Source organism: Ursus americanus, chromosome 18 (genome assembly GCF_024610735.1).
Source record: "Ursus americanus isolate L20-20 chromosome 18, mUrsAme1.1.p, whole genome shotgun sequence".
Taxonomy (NCBI): domain Eukaryota; kingdom Metazoa; phylum Chordata; class Mammalia; order Carnivora; family Ursidae; genus Ursus; species Ursus americanus.
In genome coordinates this window covers 30,571,391-30,590,943 of record NC_142144.1, presented here as the reverse complement: position 1 = coordinate 30,590,943, position 19,553 = coordinate 30,571,391, and the positions used below count along the sequence as shown (strand labels likewise).

Sequence of the window (19,553 nt, the reverse complement as noted above, 5' to 3'; positions counted from 1 at the left end):
AATGTGTTAAAATGCAGGTATTTCTCAAAGCCTATAAAGTCAGCTCTTATTTATCCATAAAGATGTATCCAGCTGCAAATGTAACAAGTTTGCAAACAGAATTTATTGTATTCTTTCCACCTGATGTGCTAATATTTTTTCAACCTAATACCTACTTGGTACTTTCCTTTTGACCAGACTTCTTAATATTTCACCCTATCTACTTACACTCTACAAAGAGATATAAAGACTTACAACCACACCATCACCAGTCATTCTCCAGGAAAAAGCGAAAAGGACAGTTATTCCTTGGCTGCTACATCTAAGAAGAAATGGTTTATGCCTAGCATGCAGTGAGGATCAGAAAGGAACTGAAACAACACTATCCACTCCAATGAAAGTTTATTAATTTGTATGAAGTCGATTTGCTACTCATCCATATTCAAATGAATATACAAAAACAAACTCCATAGCTAAATATAAAATGACTTTTGGACTATCCAGGTTTCTGCTTGTTTCTGCTTTATGGATAAGACAAGGCTGTGATGCTAGCAGCACATTAACTCTCTCAGGCTACCAAGATCCCACTCGATAGCTACACTAATTATCAAGCAGGCCAAAGAAGTTTAATATAATATTACTATTATAAGCACACGTTATATACAAAAGTTATTGAGCCTACTGACTACAGCAATCATGTAGTGACAGGAGACCAGACCAGAGCTGACTCGTGATTTGCAATACTTAACTGGCCTAAAAACGCATTCAACTTTAAAACCCAAAAGATCCTGAAAGGTCACAGAGGGAGCCCAACAATGTCATTGTACAGATAATGATATTAAGGCTCCCAAAAAAGCTTAATAAACTTACCCAAGGTTGGGCAGCCTCATGGCAGCAAAGCCAGACCCAAGCCTCTGAGAAGCAATCTAATGCTCTCTCTGAAATACAGCAGCTCACTCTTGGAGAATATGCTGAAACAACTAAAGTACTTGTGAGGCAATCATTTTTTTTTTCAGAGTTGGGTAATAAGAAAAAGGGTTATGTGGTTATATTTGGAAAGAGATATTAACTTCATCTATCATTTCTAGCTAAAATGAAGATCTTATTTTATAGGTATATATGATATCCTGAACTGATTGATCACACAGGAGTAATAACTTTTCTCCCCCAAATCACTGTGGTCTTCCAGAGTTTACCAGCAACTGGGGAAAACATGACTAAGAAATAAACTCTCTTCTTAAGCCTATTATTTACTAATAGAAAAAATATATTATTTAATGAGATTTTAAAATATTATCAGCACTTATACTATTAAATAGTCTATCTCAGTTTTTACTCTTTCTAAAATCTTCCATAACATAGAAAGTCTTCCCTGATCTATTATATTACTTTTTCCTTTTAAAGTAAATATATTTTTTTAAGATTTTATTTATTTATTTGACAGAGAGAGAGACAGCCAGCGAGAGAGGGAATACAAGCAGGAGGAGTGGGAGAGGAAGAAGCAGGCTCCTAGCAGAGGAGCCTGCCATGGGGCTCGATCCCAGAATGCTGGGATCACACCCTGAGCCAAAGGCAGATGCTTAACGACTGCGCCACCCAGGCACCCCTAAAGTAAATTTTAATATTCTAAGTCACATGGGTCTCTCTCTAAAACTTCCAACAAATATAATTCTAAAATGTCCTTGCCTAATTTACTTCAGCATACATATAGTGTCATAGAAATCCAGTTAAATATATTTTGGAAGAGATAGGAAATTAAGAAATTTTTGTATTTAACTCATTATACATAGATGTTAGAGTTCTCAATTTTCTAAACCTTAAGAAATTTTTCCAAAAGAAGACGACATTACATTTCCTAGCCTACAATATCCAGTCCATCACTGAGAAAAAGCAGCATAAGAGAAAGTGCAAACAGAGAAAGAAAGAAGGTAGAATAAGATTCAAACCAAAGTCAATCGGGGAAAAAAAAAATCATAGTAAATCTTCCTATGCAGATATAACAGATACAAGCCAAACTGCAATTTCCTTTTCTCACCATGCAACTGTCTGGGCTTGTGGCAGGAACTTTGACAAGGTATCTTCAATCAGGAGAGTCAAAGTTGAGGTTAAAGAAAACAACTAACATATGATCTCATTTACATCCATTCATGCCAAGAATCTCCTAATCCATATAATTTGTTATTTATATTTTGGCTGCTCTCTATTTATATTCAAATTTAGAAGGAGGAAATATTTTATGGATGTTTACTATCCATGTTAAACTTTGGTGTCACAGAAATTTCAAATATATGTGAAGCATGTCTCTGAAGCTTATAGCTTGACAGGGGAATAAACTATGGACACAAAAGCAGAAAAAGCAGTAAAATAAGAACTCTATAAAAGACTAAAGCATAATGTGAGTTCGTTTCTTGAGCTAGTTTTACAGGAAAGATAAGATTTCAATAAGCAGAGAAGAATGGGAAGAAGGAGTGTCATACAAAGGAAAACTATGAACAAATGTGGGAGGGTGAAAAGATGTTTGAAGAACAGTAAAGATACCAGTTTGACTAGAATGGGGAAATTCTGTGGAAATAAAGAAGCCAGGATGTGGATACTTTTGGGTTTAACTTTGAAGACAATATCCAGCTGCTGTTGAGCAACGATAGAATTGATATGGAAGACAGGGTATGCAGGCAGATCAGACAGAAAATTACTACAGTAGTCCCATGTTCCTGGGCGCAGAACACTTCAGTTTGTAAGTCAATGTCAGTTGCAGTTACCAAATTTTATATATTTATATTTTTTATTTTGCATATATGCACATATATATGCATATATAACATAGAACTTCTACAGTGATTCTAGAGACTTGGACTTAGACAATTCTTTCATTTTCCCTTCCTATTTTCACCTTAGGTAACAACTTCTGGCTTGGAATTTTTATTTCACCTTTCTATACCCAATCTTCGCATTAATAAGACTCATCTTCATTTTTTTTGTATTAGCAAAATCAACATTATATATCATTGCTTAATCAGAAGAGCATTTTTTAAATACCACTTTGTTAAAGCAATTGTTTTATATCACACGCAATAAATTTCCCCCAAATTTCATATTTTCCAAGAGAAAGAGCACTTTTCTTTTCTTGAAGACTACACCTATGAAACTGAAACAGAATGAAAGGCTATTATGCAGTGAATTTGTAATAGTTACTTCATAGAGAGTTTTTAACAGATTGGCTGCCATAAGTACCATGAAAACAGAAAATAACTGCTTTCTTTGCTTTGTGTGTGTAAATTAGGCCACAAGTGAATGTCCCTCTTCTAGGAAAAGGACCAAACTAGGTAAGTTTTCAACATTTCACAGACTAAGGTAGTCTTATTCTATTTGATTTCCCAAAAGAAAAGCTTCCATTATAAAGTATTACGTTTCATTAATCCAAAATAGTCATCGAAAAGGTAATTTTGATAACTGAGAGTCATATTACATATGGCTTACAGAATATTATGTGTGATTTCTATGAAAACTTATGAAAAGGTATAGAACAATAGAGAGTAATTTCAAAAAGAAAAGAGAATGATTCACTCTGTTTGAGGAATTGCATAGGTTTAGGGACCTAGGATTAAGGAGAGGATGGTGTCCCAGATTGCAAGAGAGCCTTGTCTCTGCTTCTATGACTTTCCATTTGAGTGCAAAAATGTTGCCACTTATCAGTGACCACTGGAACCTCTCCAACAGTCAGTCCAGCTTCCTACCCAGAGGAGCACTAAGCCAGCTGATTGGCTCAGTGCAATCAGACAACAGCCCTCAGCCCAGCAGCGGTCGAGGAACAAAGATTGACGACCCGATACTCAGGAAGGAAAGGATGTAAACGAGGCAAGGGGTGGAGGAAAGCACAGAGTCAACCAATAACAGAAGTCCAGAAAGACATATCCACTCAAAGAAAGAAATGCTTTTACCTGGAGATATTTGGCCAGGGATGGGTTGGGGTTTTTTTTTTTAAGGTAAACAAGGATACGGGCTTAAAACGGTTATTGGAGGAGCCCAATTCATATGAACAAACTTGGTAGCTTTACAACTACCTTGAGTGGTCAAGGACCTTTTATATATTAACATTTAGAAAATGGAGTTCGTTCAATAAATTAAAAGATGTCCTGTTTCCTAACAACTGTACCTAATTTTAGGGTTCCTGCTTTACAGTGATTCCAGTTCTGCGTGAGATTTCAAATTGAAGAGGGAATGGGTGGGGTGCAGAACACATGAAATTTTTACAGCATGGAAATAAAAGTATTTTTAAACTTTCTTGGGGGTGAAGAATTAGGCAAGAAGTAATACGTGGAAACTGTCAAGTGCTTCTCTACACACCCACCCACCAGATACCATCGCAGCCGGGTAGGGGAGTCTCCCTCTTCTTGCCTGACAGCTTCACTTTCTTTGAGGTCTTGAGCTGGTGATCACACTGGCCCGTCATGGTATTTTCAGTTAACAAAGCAGTTACTCAACAGGGGAAAAAGCCACAAAGGAGCAGAGCAGCTGCTGCTGCACCCGTGATGCAAGTGCAGGATGAGCCCCGGGCCGCCACCGCCGCCTCGGCTCCTCCGTGACGTCCGGGAGGGGTATCCCCGGCTCTCAGGAAGTGGTGGCCGCGGGCGGCTCCGCCCCCACGCGACTCGGGGCTGGCCGGGCCGCCGGGTGGCCGGACTGCCCAGCAAGTTGGCAGACGGCTTTCGCCGTCCGACACACACGCACGCCCCACGGGCCGTGCACCTCGCTCCCTCGCCCGCGTCTCGCCCTCTTCTCCCGTCACACCCCGCGCCCCCTCTCTCCCAGGGCTCACACCCACTCACCCCGACCCCCTGCGCAGAGCCTGGCCCAGCGCCGCCGGTCACTAGACGGGGTCGAGCCGGGTCCAAGATGGCGACTCCGCCCCCGCCCCCTCCGCACTCCTGGCGGGGTCAGGGCGCCCCCTCACGCGGCGGGCTCGCGCCCGAGGCCCGGCTAAAAATAATCCAGGCTCGACTATATTTGGTTCTGCCGGATCCCGACGCGGCCGCGCGCACTCCGCCCCGCCCCCTGTGCCCCGCCCCGCCCCGCCCCGCGCGCTCCGCCCCGCCCCGCCCCGCCCCGCCCCGCCCCGCCCCGCGCAGCACTGAATGGAGAAGGGGCGGGGGTGACCGAGGGGAACCTACTCCGCTATCTGCGGCGCGCGCCGGCGGCGGGGCCCGGCCAACCGCCGAATTTAGTAACATCGCCTGCGTCAATCACGCGCCTCCTGTGCGTCAGCGCCGCGCGGCTCCAGGTCCTGCTCCCCCCACCCCCCAGCCTTTGAATGGATACAATGTAGCAGCGCCCTCCTTCCTTCCGAGACTGGATTGGAACCCGCGGCGGTGCAGAGGCTCCGTTCGCCTCTGCCGGGTCAACTTTCGGAGCATCCTCCCACGGTGTTCTCCACACCACCCTGTCTGAAGTGGAAGTGGAATCGAAGAAATATACCCATGTCGTATATATATATTAGTTTTGTTTTCAAGTTTCTGGCGCTAACTTCGATTCTGAGCCGTGTGCTGTCAACGGGATCCTCCCCCCACTGCGCCACACACACACACACACACACACACACACACGCACGCAAACATTGGGACATGTCAAAGAAATAGAATGTCACGCCTGATTTAAGCGGACTGCATGAAGACCATGCCGTCGGGGTTGTTGCACTCAAATATTTTCTCCTCCTCAAAAATTCATATCTAAAAGAGGTTGTTTTCACTCAGCTGCACTTTGGAACTAGGAGACTTTAACTTTGATAAATTTTTGTTTTTGTTTGCAGCGAGAAATTCACACTTAAATTCATCATTTCCAGGAAGAAATTGCTCTCCCTCACACAGTCGCCCAGGGTTTCTGCACACCATTTCATGACAAATGTGTCCCAGAAGACCAGAGCAAATCCCATGGCGAGGGACTGACTAATAAATCCTGTTGATTGATTTCGAAATATTTAATTTGGGAGATTGAGGGGGGGCAACCATCAAAAAGTGAAAGTGTGATCTGAGATTTCCATTTCTGCGGGGGGGGGGCATGATTTGTAACAGTCAGACCCGCTCAGCTGTTCAACACGTGTGTGTTTGTTTTACACACGTTAAGTAGTTTCTGCTGCAGCGCGCACGTGGATGATGGATGTGCCCTCAGTTGGGTTATAGTGGGTCCAGTTAGGAAATCCACACCTTAGTATAATGAAATAAGACCTTATCTTCCAGAGCCATCTGCATCCCTGCGCGAAACACGCACTCAGCAAATGATGCGAGGAGGAGATGGATTAGCCTAGACGCCGAGGGCCAGCGAGGCTTAAACAGCTTTGGAACTGTTGCTTGAGGAAAGCGCAGCTGCACCTCAGGGAGTCTTCGGGCCGGTGCCTGACTCCTGCACCGGCTGCCAGGTCACTCGGAGAAGCTGGCTGGCGGAGCCTTCCCTTTCGGAAGAGCTGTCCTCTCCCTTACCCCCTCTCCCTGGCTCCATGCCTCGGGGCAGCCTCGGAGTCGCGCCAACCGCACTCCTCCAACTCTGCTCCACCCGAGCCTGACAGCTGGGCGGTCCCGCCTGACCCGCGGGCGGGCCGCTGCACCCTCTAGCAGACTAGCGCCCTGGCGAGCAGCGCCGCTGCAAAGGGGCTAGCGGCGCGGGTCCAAAAGGCCCCCCTGCCAGGGCTGGTCGCGCCGCGCAGTTTCCATTGTGCAGCCCTGAGAATGGTCGGGGAACGCGCGCGCGCGCGCACATGCACACACACACACACCCCCTCCCTCGCACACGCGGAACCGGCTGGGCCAGGGGAGGGAGGAGGAGGGTGACGTAGCGTCCCATGGCGTCACATTGACGTCTCGCATTCCAGGCACTCTATGGAGAGGCCGCTAGGGCTCCTGTGGCATAAATGACGTGCCGAGAGAGCGAGCGAACGCGCAGCCGGGAGAGCGGAGTCTCCTGCCTCCCGCCCCCCACCCCTCCAGCTCCTGCTCCTCCTCCGCTCCCCACACACAGACAAGCTCACACCCGCTCCCTCACTCGCACACACAGACACGCGCGCACACAAGCTCCGCACACACACTCCACTCTCTCCCGCGCGCTCACACCCCTCTCGCCCTGCGCCCTCGCCGGTGCAGAGCCGCGCGGCAGCCGGACGCCTCTCCCGGACTCACTTCGCAACGCTGACAGCGCCGGCGGTGGCCTTGGAGGTGGGAACTGCGGAGGCATCCACCCCCCTGGTCGCGGCCGGAGCCAGGACGCCCGCGGAACCCCTCGCCGGCACTCTCCCATGAGTCGGGATCGCAGCATCCCCCGCCAGACGCTCACCACCTCTGGGAGCCGCTGGGCTTGTACACAGCAGCCCTTCCGGGACAGCAGCTGTGACTCCCCCCCAGTGCAGATTTCGGGGCAGCTCTCTAGAAACTCGCTCTAAAGACGGAACCGCCACAGCACTCAAGTACGTATGAGATTCGCCCAGTTAATTGGGGGACTTGCTAAAAAGTTGGCGCGCTGGGAAGCGTCGCTCCTGAAATTGACAACTTTGAGTGTGGGGTTTTTTCCCCCCTCGCCTCCTCGCTCCGGCTTTGCTCGCTGAGCCGCCCGGTAGGTTCTGATCTGAAACTTTTACCCTGTAGCGGGCTCACGGGGATCTCTGGAGCTCGTGGGATTCCTCCCCCCACCCGAAGAGGCGAAAAGCCTCTAACAAAGAGGAGGACCGGGATTTGTTCGGTAGCAGCTCCAGAGACGTAATTCAGGGTATTTCGGCTCTAGTTGTCATGGTAATGATGCTCTCGGCGGCGGCGGCGGCGGCAGCGGCAGGGAGTTGCAGCTCCAGTGATGAACGGCAGTAATTTTCCTGCCTTTTAACTAAGATTGAAAATAGGGGCTCCGGTGGGTCCAAGTTAATGTACCTAATGGTGACTCCCAGCTGGTTGACTCGGAGGAAGCTTGGGAGGGAAGGGTCATGGGCAGCAGTGGTTGGAGTTTGCAAAGTCGCTCCGATGATCTCTGGAAAGAGGGCGTAATTGTAGGAATGTAGCTTATTGTATTGAAATGAGCCTGGGGCTCCACAAGGCACGTCTGCCTGGCGTAGCCTACTTGCCGGTGTACACTTTTCCCTTCAGAGGTAATCGGGTGTAATTGCCGACTCCCGAGCCCGGACACGCGTGGGGATAGTGTTCCTTTCCTTCGGGCCTTGGCTTGGTGTGGGAATGTTTTCTCTTAACTAACAGAACTCGCGCTTTTGGAGAAGTTGCTCTAAGTGTTTTACTCTTAATAGAAATAAATGAAAGTTCTCAGTGGTGAGGGGAGAGCGGTTATGAGAGCGTAGCCTGCGGAGACTGACTACCAAAGGCACCTCTCGAACCCGTTGGAAGCTTGGGTCAGTACTAAGAGAGAAAGCGTTTGTCCCTTGATTCTAAAGAACGTTCCTGGAGATTGCCTTTTATTTATGCCTCCAGATTCTTCAGAGGAAAGAGCTGCAAGGAGTTTGGTAATCAGAAATGTCGGGCTGTTATCCCAGAGCCTTAGGGTGCCAGGAGAGAGGTAAAGGGCAAATCTGTCCTGAATCTTCTATTCCCACGGCGGAGAAATATTTTACAGAACTGAGTTGAGGAAAGAAAAAGCTGCCCAACGGCGGCTACTGGGCACAATGAATGAAGGTAGAGTTCCTTCGAGTTATCTTACCTGTATAAGGTGCTCCTAATGTGAATATCAAAGACTCCTCAGGCCAAGCCACCTCCACCGGCTCCCTCCCCCCACACCCACCCACTCCCTTCCCTGCGACCGCGCGCTCGCAGAAATTCTCCCCCGCGGTTTGTCTCCTCTCCCTCGGTCTTTCTGAGAATCTCTGTCTTTCCCTTTCTGTCGGTCTCTCTTCCACTCCTACTGCCCCCGCCCAACCTCCGCCCCCGCTCCCCAGGGTTGGAAACTCCGCGGAGGAGCCCCGGTCACAATGGTGCGTTTCACGGTTTCCTCCACACACTTCACCACGGGGAGGGGAACATGGGGGTGTTCCTTTCGTCTGCCCACGAGAAAGAAAGGAGCTTTGACAGAGGTAGTTATTTCTACCTAATTTACAACCCCGAGGCTCAGTGCTCCCGGCCCCGGCGGCCGCTAGCCGGAGCGGCGGAACGTGTTTCCAGGCGCGGAGGCTTTGCCTAGGTAACCCGCCAGGGGAGTGGGCGGGGGGGGGGGAGCCGTGGGGCTCTTGGCTCAGCTGTAGGAAACGTGGTGTGGCTCTTTCCCGCGAACGCGCGGCGCTCGAGGGGAGCCCTTTCCTTGAGGAGACGCAACCCTCGCCCCGCGGAGTCAGAGGCAGATCCTCGGGGAAAGACTCCGCTCGAAAGGACCCAGGGGAGGGCAGGAATGAGGGCACCTACTGCAGGAGGTGGTGGGAGGTTCCTGGAGACCCGTATTGAAAATTCTGGGCGGACGGGAAGCTCTTGCTACAGCCGTGGGAAGATCCGCCGGTGCTTGAGCTAGAACAAGCGCAAGATTTCCGTACGATCGGCTGGGGCAGGGCCGGAGCTGGGGCTGGGGGTGGCAAGGGAATCCCCGGTTTCCTGGCTTTCGAGGGCTTACGGGACCTGGGGGTTCCGATACCCCCTCTCTTTCTTCCTTCAGGCAAGCCGCTGGCGCAGGGGCGGCGGGGGACGAAACTTACACGCCTCTCTCGGCCCGCGCACCCCCGAGGTTTTTTTGGGTTGTGTTTTGGGGTTTTTTTCGGTTTCACGTTCCCAACCCTCGAGATATGAACGGGTCCAGGCAAAGGGGGCGCTGTAGGCCAGAGTTTGGGGCAGTGGATCCTTCCCCCAAGGCCCGCGGAGCTGCGCTTCCAGATACAAAGTTTCGTTGAGGCTGTGCGCAGAGACGCTCGCCCCGGAGCCGCTCTCGGCGCCCTCCGGAATGTGCCCCCTCGGGGCCGCCGGATGGCCCCGAGCCTCGAAGTCGCCCACCCTCAGGGATACCTCCTGCTGGGTGCAGGGGGCCTCCCTCCGCCCATCCCACCAGCCTGGAACTCCAACTGCCTCGTCCACTTGTTTCCAGCGCGGGCCTATTTCCACCATGCCCTTTTGTTTGCTTGACCCCTGGCCCCCAAAACTCGCGGCTAATAGAAGCGAAGCTCCATTAGCATTTAGAATGAAAAGCGCAGACTTTCTTAATTCCTCGGGGCATTCACGCATTCGTTCCGGACCTTGTGCATTTCCTATGCAACGTATAAATTCTGCGGGGGGGGGGGGGGCAGTGGAGTTGGAAAATGGCTATTTTCCGCTCGTGCACACTTACTGACTCCTCGAATTCGGTCGAAACTCTTCCTCAGGAGCTCTTTCTTGGGTTTTCCTGACTTGGCGAGCTCAGAACCAATTGTGGGGACAAGAGAGATCAATTTCTGGACGATGACAGAATGCACTTATTTTTAGCCTAGGTTTGGGTGCCACAAAACGGCGGTGAGCGCAGTGGGTGCCTGACAACCTTTCTGTGGCTCCCCCCCAAGGCGGTGTGATGCTGCTTGCCCAGGAACCCCGTTCACCTTAAGCACTGCTTCCTTGCCCTTACAATTCTTTGTAATTAACGTAGGATACACAGTGACCCCCTAGCAAACCACCGTCTCCCAATACGCCCAGCCCAGGCCACGACGACCAGCCTGGTCTCACTTTGAGCTCTGTCCTCTCTCCCGGTGCCCGCAGAGCCTACTGCGGAAGAGCGCAGTCCGGCAAGCCCCAGCCCTGAGCCTGGACCCTCAGCGGAGCCAGGCAGCACTGCCACCGCTTCGCCTCGCCGGACGTCCCCGCCTCCTACCCTCTCAGCCTCCGCTGGAGAGACCCACAGCCCCACCATTCAGCGCGCAAGATATCCTCCAGGTAGGTCTGAAGGCATGACCCCTTATTCCTCCCAGGTTGGGAGAGGTGGGGGTGCGGGGAGCCACACACCCCGCAGGCAGGCTGTTCATCTTGCCCAGCGCCAGGACAGTGACTGCTGGCCACGCATTTCACAGCACAGGTGGCTTCCTTGCACGAAGCTCCTCTGGATACCACGCCCTGTTGCTACCTAGTGGAGCAGCCAGATTAAATTAAGCGTTGCATTTCTCAAAAATATTTTTCCTAAGAAAAATGTCATACACCAATAGATTAGGATCGTTTTATACATTTTAATGTCTCCATTTTTGCTCTCCTTTTATATCCAGTTTATGCATGTAAAAGTTATGGGCTCTCTTTGAGCAATACAGAACATTTATGTTTGTATAAAACCCAAATCATCTGATGCAAAAGTTTGGATTATTAAAACTCAGAGGAAAAGAGAAAAAGCATTCGAGCTGAAAACCAAGGAGTAAATTTGAATTGGCCAAAGGAAAGGATTTCAGGTTTGGCTTGTAACACCTTTTCATGCATTTGTTAAGGACATACCAGGTGCCTGGACTGTGTAATCACCAAAGATATGCAGATAAATAGAACTTAGTACCAAGCAAACTCATATTCTAGCTGGAAACCTCAGACACAAAGAAGAGCAATGCATAGGGACTGGCAAGGAAAGATGACAGAAGACTAATGGGGAAATCCTAGAGGTGCTGAAGGAAGAACAAATGGAACATCGGGCAGTGTTCTTGCTTTTAAATCATTAGCCTTTCATTTCACCCCAACAACAAGACACCAGGATAAGTAATCCTTGAACTTCAAACTAGTGAGTGTTTTTAAGGCCCTTCTTGGAAAATGAAGGCTTGAACTGGCCTCTCCTTATCACTGCTTCTTCCAACAGGCCCTCGTCACCTTTTTTCAAGTCAAGATTTCATCCCATACACGCATGACTCAATCAGATTTGGAAATGTGGGTAAGAGAAAGATGTCAAAGGAAATGTGAAGTACTCACTTTTTTTATTAGTCACAACTTCTATACCATAGACTCCAAACAGAGGTGAAGCACCTGCTTTTCCTTTGGTTAAGAAAAACCAACCACCAGAAACTGCCCATTTTATCATTTCTAGTTAGCCATAGAGAAAGAGAAATAATTAGATTAGAAAATCACCCACTAGATCCAATAATTCTCAAGGCCTTCGCATCCAGGTCACCCTCTCTGAACAATAATAAGCATACTGGATACTAGTGCCTTTGGGGGCTCAACACAGTCAGCTGGCAGAGAAACTGAACCTACTAAGGAACTGCTCTCTTTTGCAGAGGTACGAATTCTTCTGTCATAAGAAAATTTGTAGGCTAATTCACCTATTACAGTAGCTGTAAACCGTTGTCTTAAAACCGCCACTGATACATTTTATTAGTCAGAATTGGAATATATATATATATATATATATATATATATACACTGTATATGGCAGAGAGCATGTTTGGTGGGTGTTTTGTTGCAGCTGCTGATCTTTTTCTTTGCAGATGGCACAAACTCCCCCGAGTCCATTTCCTGGGCCTATGTTCCCACCTCTCCACCTAGCTGGCTGAAGTCATCAACAGGGGTCCAGTTTGTGTAGGCTGTTAGCTGTGTTTGGAGAAATGGGGAGGGGGTGGGAGAAAGCGACCACAATGCGTGTGGGTAGGCTCAATTGGCACTCATAAAATGTTAGGATGTCAGTCTCCCTTGGCCAGTAAGTCCCACGTAGGACACCTTTTTTCTTTTTTTTAACTAACTCATAGATTTCTAAATCAATGTGTGTGACTTTGGGGACTAGTGGCCTCTTTCCCCAAAAATAAACCAACAGAGCATTCACTGGCTTTTTTTTTGTCCTCCCGACTTGTGGCTCAGACCATCCCCAACTAGTTAATAGGGCTCAAAACCACTTTGTCAAAATATCACTGGGCGTATGAAGGAAGGAATCAAGTTTCCCAGATCTGGTGGAGAACAAGGGTAAGGGAGGGAAGATGGGCAGAGGTCCCCAGGAGGCCTGGTTTTGGCATCCTGTGGCCCCTTTGACAGTCTGTCAGGGAGTCTGCTTTCTTCCCAGGGAAGAAAGTAAGCATGAAGCTTTAAATCTATGCTAGCAGAAGGAGAAAAGGATGGCACTCCCTCTCCCGTTTCCCAGATTAGAGAGCAATGAATCCGGTGCTACCTGCCAGCTAGGAGAGAGTGCTGACTTGCTTCTGAAAGACCCTTTTCCCTGTCCCGCAGATATGCCCTGCGTGCAAGCCCAGTATAGCCCTTCGCCTCCAGGTTCCAGTTATGCAGTGCAGACCTATGGCTCGGAATACACCACGGAGATTATGAACCCTGACTACGCCAAGCTGACCATGGACCTTGGCAGCACTGAGATCACGGCCACCGCCACCACGTCCCTGCCCAGCTTCAGTACCTTCATGGAAGGCTACTCGAGCAACTACGAACTCAAACCCTCCTGCCTGTACCAAATGCAGCCGTCCGGGCCGCGGCCCTTGATCAAGATGGAGGAGGGCCGCGCGCACGACTACCACCACCACCATCACCACCACCACCACCACCACCACCACCACCAGCAGCAGCAGCAGCAGCAACAGCAGCAGCAGCAGCCATCCATTCCGCCCCCGTCCGGCCCGGAGGACGAGGTGCTGCCCAGCACCTCCATGTACTTCAAGCAGTCCCCGCCATCCACCCCCACCACGCCGGGCTTCCCCCCGCAGGCGGGGGCGCTGTGGGACGACGCGCTGCCCTCGGCTCAGAGTTGCATCGCTCCCGGCCCGCTGCTCGACCCGCCGATGAAGGCCGTGCCCACCGTGGCCGGCGCCCGCTTCCCGCTCTTCCACTTCAAGCCCTCGCCGCCGCACCCGCCCGCGCCCAGCCCGGCCGGCGGCCACCACCTGGGGTACGACCCGACGGCCGCCGCCGCGCTCAGCCTGCCGCTGGGAGCCGCCGCCGCCGCCGCAGCCGCCAGCAGCCAGGCCGCCGCGCTCGAGGGCCACCCGTACGGGCTGCCGCTGGCCAAGAGGGCGGCCGCGCTGGCCTTCCCGCCGCTCGGCCTCACGGCCTCTCCCACCGCGTCCAGCCTGCTGGGCGAGAGCCCCAGCCTGCCGTCGCCGCCCAACAGGAGCTCGTCGTCGGGCGAGGGCACGTGCGCCGTGTGTGGCGACAATGCCGCCTGCCAGCACTACGGGGTGCGCACCTGCGAGGGCTGCAAGGGCTTCTTCAAGGTGAGCGCTCCGCCTCCTCCTGGCGCCCCCTCCCCTCTGCAGCCAGCCTCCTCTGCCACCCCCTCAAGTGAGCGTCCAAGAGGGTCCTTTCCTCTTGGAGAAGTGGCATTGTTACCCTGTGCGTTCCTGTAGCCCTTCCTAGCACCTTCACACACACTCTCTCAGGGGGTTGTAACTTGAGGTCCATTACCGGAGGCAGACCTGGATGGATTCCAGGGGGCGGTGAACCTCCTGACTTTGCTTTACCTTATGAGCATTTTTCTGGAGAGAGCCTTTAGCAGACCTCAAAAGGATCCCTGGCCTTAAAAAAAAAAAAAAAAAAATGCAAAAGCCTCATTATATTCCTCCTCTGTCCATGCAGGGTATCTGAGGGGATGGGGTCTGTGTGCCAGGCCCTGGACATTTGTATCTCATTTAATTCTCATATAAGAGCTGGGACTCTAGAATCAGACAGACCTGAGATTGAATTCTGACCACCCACTAGCTATTTTTATTAACAGTATCTTGAGGGTAGGTATTAATTATCCTTGCTTCACAGATGAGGAAGTGGGGGCTCAGAGAGGTTATTCAAGTTACCCCAAGACACACACTCAGAGTGAGATGGAGGCAGGATGCCAATTCATGCTTGCATGTTCCCAAAGTATACACCCTCTTTGCAGATCTGCCACAGCAGAATAGACAGGAGCAATGAGCTGGTTGCAGTTTGGGGCAGCTGGCTCTGTAGAAGATAGAAGCTGGGGTCTCACCAGTCCTCTCCAGCTCTGTGCCACACACAGTGCCAGGTGTAGACACTGTTCATGACCCCATAGACCCACAGGAGAATCTTACAGTGGAAGGGTCTTCATCCTCCCCCATATCTCACCCCTGAGTAAGCTGAAGCCTAGAAAGAGAAGCCTTGCTCATTCTATAAATGGTGATTTAGTGGCATGCTTGGCAGTTCCAGCTGGTTTCTTTCAACGCTTGAGGTCAGTGCTCTTCCTACTGTTGAGGGGGAAGAGGCCTTGTCCTCTTGCCGCCCTACTCTTGCTGTTGACTCCCAGACTTCTTCAGACACTTAATTCTGTGCCACCCTCCCCACTCCCTTGGCCATTATGTCAGGCATTTGCAAACCCACAAATGCTCTGCCACAAAAACCACTCCCTGGACTCCAGTGCTGGGCAGGGTGGAGGGAAAAGGGAAACCAGATGCTGATTGGGTAACTGGTATTTGGGAGGCCAATAGCATATAACTGGGAGTGTGTTAAAATAGGAGTCAGAACACTCAAACAGGAGTCCTTGATCTGTCACCTACCAATCTATGATGTTGAACATGATATGTCTTTCTAGGCTTCCATTTTCCAATCAGGTGAATAAAATTCAGAGAAGAGCTATGAGTATTAAATTAGCTAAAGCAGATATGAACACATTTTATCATCTTTAAAGGGCCATAAAACAGTTCATCATTAAATGAAAACTACAAAGTATTTATTAAAATGCACATGTATGTGGATTGGTATAACCACCAGCAAGCAACAGTTATTTTTGATCTGGGGTTAGGCGTCATGAGATTAATTAAATTATGCAGATAAATGAGAAAATGTTTGTGGGAAGACTTTGCAATATGTCTAGTGCCATATAGGAGGTATGCAGAAGTATGTTTTAAATGTAGAACCCTCAGTTTAGCCATTTTTTTTCTGTCTGAACTGCTCATGCTTTACCAGGGTTCTTTCCAAGTTAACCACATTCCTGTAGCAGATTTCATTTTCACAGTATTTCAGTGAAATTGCTGAAGGGCATTGAAACAGGCAGCCAAAAAGGGTAAAAGAAAGAAAAACAATTAAGAGAAGTACGATTAACCCACAAATATAATCACCTCTGAATAATTGAGAGTTAACCAAAATACAGGAGTGGTAATACATTCCTAGTCTAGAAATGTCAATTAAGTGTTCCCCAACAGCGTCCCTTTTCTGCAGCAATGCCTTGAAAACAAATCTATACTTGAAAGGGTGGGGGTAGGATGGGGGAGAACCACCCCACAGATCTGTTAATTAAAGGAACAGGAGCAGGTTTTACCCAGTGGCTTTCTACCATTAAATTGAATTCTTTAAAAATGTGACATGAGGTGCAGTTAATGATGGGAATTCAGTGATTGAACCATAACGATCTCTCCCTGTCCTTAAACTGTGCAGGCAAACACAAATGTGCGGAAGGTTTCAGGTTATTGGGAAGATGTATACCTGAAGCAAAATGCCACCAGCACTCAAATTGGCATATAGCCTTGAGGATGATGGCAAGAAACATAGTTTTAGAAATTACTGCATGTCCAATGAAAGAGAGCTTCATTCAGGAAACATAAGTTTCCTACCCTTACAGACTGTTGAGAATTTAAATGCTGGAAACTCAGAGATATGTTTGTGTTTTGGAATTTTGCATTTTAAACTAAATGGATCTGGCTTTGGTAGATTTTTAAAGTCACAGAAGCAGTTTAGAAACCATTCCCTGAAATGAAATTTAAAGGTGATAGGGTGAAAACTAATACATGGGGGTTGAGAATCACTAAAAGGAAAAGGTTAAAAGTAAATCTAGAATTTTGGTCCCAAAATAGATCACCGATCTCAAATTATCTGGATTTCTTTCTTTCTATCTTTCTTTCTTTCTCTTTCTTTCTTTTTTTTTTTTCATGCAGCCCAGGCTTACCAAATAAATTCCAACTTTCTGCTCTATTTGGAATTGTATAGATCCAGGTAATTTCTGAATAATTTTGCCCTAGGTGGTAAATATACATCCACTTGCACAAATGTTTTTAATTTTTTTTTAAATCAATCATTTTTTAAAAATCTGGAGCATAAAATATGCTTCATTATTTCTCCATGTGTCATTTTAAAATTATATGTGATTCTGAAGAATAAAACATCATTTTATATCCAAGCCCAAGGTTTATGATGTGTTGCTTATGATATGGCTATTTTGATGTCTTTGTCAATAGTCATTTATGAAATAACTTATTAATAGGAATTTCTATTGAAAATTTATAGCTCTCATATTTCCTCCTTTTTTTTTTTTACTCTTTTTGTTTTTCCTTTCAGATGTGATAGTGGTTTTCAGTAAACAATTTTAAGATTTTGCTTTCAAAAATCAAAAATAACCAGTTTACCATACAGAGCCTCTTAAGAGAATATTCTCTTAATATGTATTATCTTAATATCTTAAAGATAAAATAAATGATATAGGCAGGTTAAGTGATAGTGATTTTTTTTGCATAAAAACATTTCCTATATGTTTTAACTAGTCAAGTCCTGATTTTGCTTTTTATGATTTCATCTCTATTGGGGAACAAAGCCAGGTACTGTGATATTTGACTTACAATAGTGATAGCCAACAAAGTACATCCCAGATAATTTTGATTTTATTTTAATAAGGTCAGCAATAATCAGGGGAGTGGAACAAGTAGAAAATTGTTCCCAAAGGGATATTAAAAGTGGAGATAATCTAATCCTCCAAGGTATGATATGTTGACCTGGTAATTTCAGATATGATTTTATCATTCAGACTTGGGTGTCTCCTGAGACTTGCTTCAGAACAATCCGAGATGATTTTCATTGTCAGCAGCTAACACTAATAAAATTGTTTTTCCTGCAGGCTAGCGTGTTAGGAAATTAAATTTATCTAATTATACGAATTGCACTGTCGCTTTTCACATTGTAATTAAAATACATCTTGTCAGGTCCTACCTCTTTCCAGAAACTATTAGTTGACTATCTCTGTATTGTGTTTTCTCAGAGAACGGTTCAGAAAAATGCAAAATATGTTTGCCTGGCAAATAAAAACTGCCCTGTAGACAAGAGACGTCGAAACCGATGTCAGTACTGTCGATTTCAGAAGTGTCTCAGTGTCGGCATGGTTAAAGAAGGTATGAATATAATGCTTTTTATTCAGCATGCTCATACGTATTCTCAGATACCACTGAAAAAACTGTTAATATTGACGTTGGGATGGTGAATTTTCCTAGTTTCCCTTTCTTTCCAACATTTTACTTTTCTGGTGTGTACTACCATTTAAAAATAGCTGCGGCCTACTTATTCTAATTTCTCAAAATCAATAGAGAGCTTGTGTACATACATCTCTGTTCTATTTAAGAAGGAGACTTTTAGGGCTAATTCATTACCAGATGTAAGTATGGGTGACTTTCATGCTGCTTGTTTCAACTCTCATTAAATCATTGTGTGGCTATAATTCCAAACTTACTGCCACTTTTAAATGGTTGGTCTCGTTAATGATTGCTCAACTGTAATGTGTTTTGATTCCTTTTTGTGATTTATGGCTCTTCATGGATATCTTTGAAGACATTTTTTTCTTTCTTTCTCTTGGCATCAGTTGTCCGTACAGATAGTCTGAAAGGGAGGAGAGGTCGGCTGCCTTCCAAACCAAAGAGCCCATTACAGCAGGAACCTTCTCAGCCCTCTCCACCTTCTCCTCCGATCTGTATGATGAATGCCCTTGTCCGAGCTTTAACAGACTCAACACCCAGAGATCTCGATTACTCCAGAGTAAGTTTTATGATGTCCTGCTTTTCAAATGAACGATCAGGTCTCTGTTCATGATACTAGTAACATGAGTTGATTGAATGACTATGCGCCTGGCACTGGACTTAACAGTTTTCATACCTTTCCTATATTTCTCACTTCATTTAGCAATTCTGGGGCATCCATTGCACCAAATCATTTTTGCTTTATTGGATCTCTAAATGCCTTAACAAATGACCCTGACAGTGCTGCACCTGTCGTACCATTGTTGCAGGATTCCTGGTGGTTTTGCCAATGAAAATCTGCACAGGTGAATTACAATGTGTAGATTTCTTTCGTGGTTTAGAGGAAGTGACTACCGCTTTTTTCATATTGTGATCAAACCATTTGGGTGAGCCTCAAGTCATCCTTCAGCAGTTTACCCGATTGCATCGGCACTGGTTTACCTGCTGCTTATTCGGAGGGATTAGACCACTGATGGAGAGGAGCGAGCTCTGGCCTTGACATTGGGAGGTATCAGGGGGACCGGGATGGAATGCTGCCTCTGCTGCTTCCTGCCAGTGTCACCTGACTTCTACTCTTAGCTTTCTCATCCCTACAGTGGAGATGATTATAATATTTAACCCCAGAGGGATGTTTGGTACATCAGTCCCACAGGAATGATGGTTTTGAAAACCATAAATGAGTACCAGTATTATTATTTAAGTCAACCAAAGCATATCAGTATTTTTATTTCTTACGAGATGTGGTGAAACATCATCAGTCTGAACTCCAAAAATTCCCAGAAATTTGGATAACACAGAGGAGAACCATGAGAAGCGATTTTTCTGAGCAAATGTGTAAACATTAGAAGCAAACTTCTAATAAGGCAGGGTCTCACCAGAGAGGGAAAGAAAGGAAAAAGACCACAATTACTGAGTTATTTCTGCATGCTAGACATTGCAGTCTGTTGTGTCATTTCACCATTTAAAGAGCTGTGAA

General features: G+C 47.3%; 1 protein-coding gene and 1 long non-coding RNA gene across 2 annotated transcripts in view; one reads left to right on the top strand and one right to left on the bottom strand.

The window, feature by feature from the left end:
* LOC123781083 (uncharacterized) overlaps positions 1 to 4,988 on the bottom strand; it is a 354,804-nt gene extending 349,816 nt beyond the window's left edge. The window contains exon 1 of the long non-coding RNA XR_015727381.1: positions 4,806 to 4,988. This is a non-coding gene — a long non-coding RNA (uncharacterized LOC123781083). The remainder of the gene's footprint in view (positions 1 to 4,805) is intronic.
* Positions 4,989 to 6,947: 1,959 nt separating this feature from the next.
* Positions 6,948 to 19,553, top strand: part of NR4A3 (nuclear receptor subfamily 4 group A member 3) — a 36,384-nt gene continuing 23,778 nt past the window's right edge. The window contains exons 1-5 of the mRNA XM_045780680.2: positions 6,948 to 7,426; positions 10,659 to 10,832; positions 13,080 to 14,071; positions 17,830 to 17,959; positions 18,424 to 18,596. Of these exons, the coding sequence (XP_045636636.2) occupies positions 13,082 to 14,071; positions 17,830 to 17,959; positions 18,424 to 18,596 (1,293 nt within the window). The 5' untranslated portion in view covers positions 6,948 to 7,426; positions 10,659 to 10,832; positions 13,080 to 13,081. The remainder of the gene's footprint in view (positions 7,427 to 10,658; positions 10,833 to 13,079; positions 14,072 to 17,829; positions 17,960 to 18,423; positions 18,597 to 19,553) is intronic.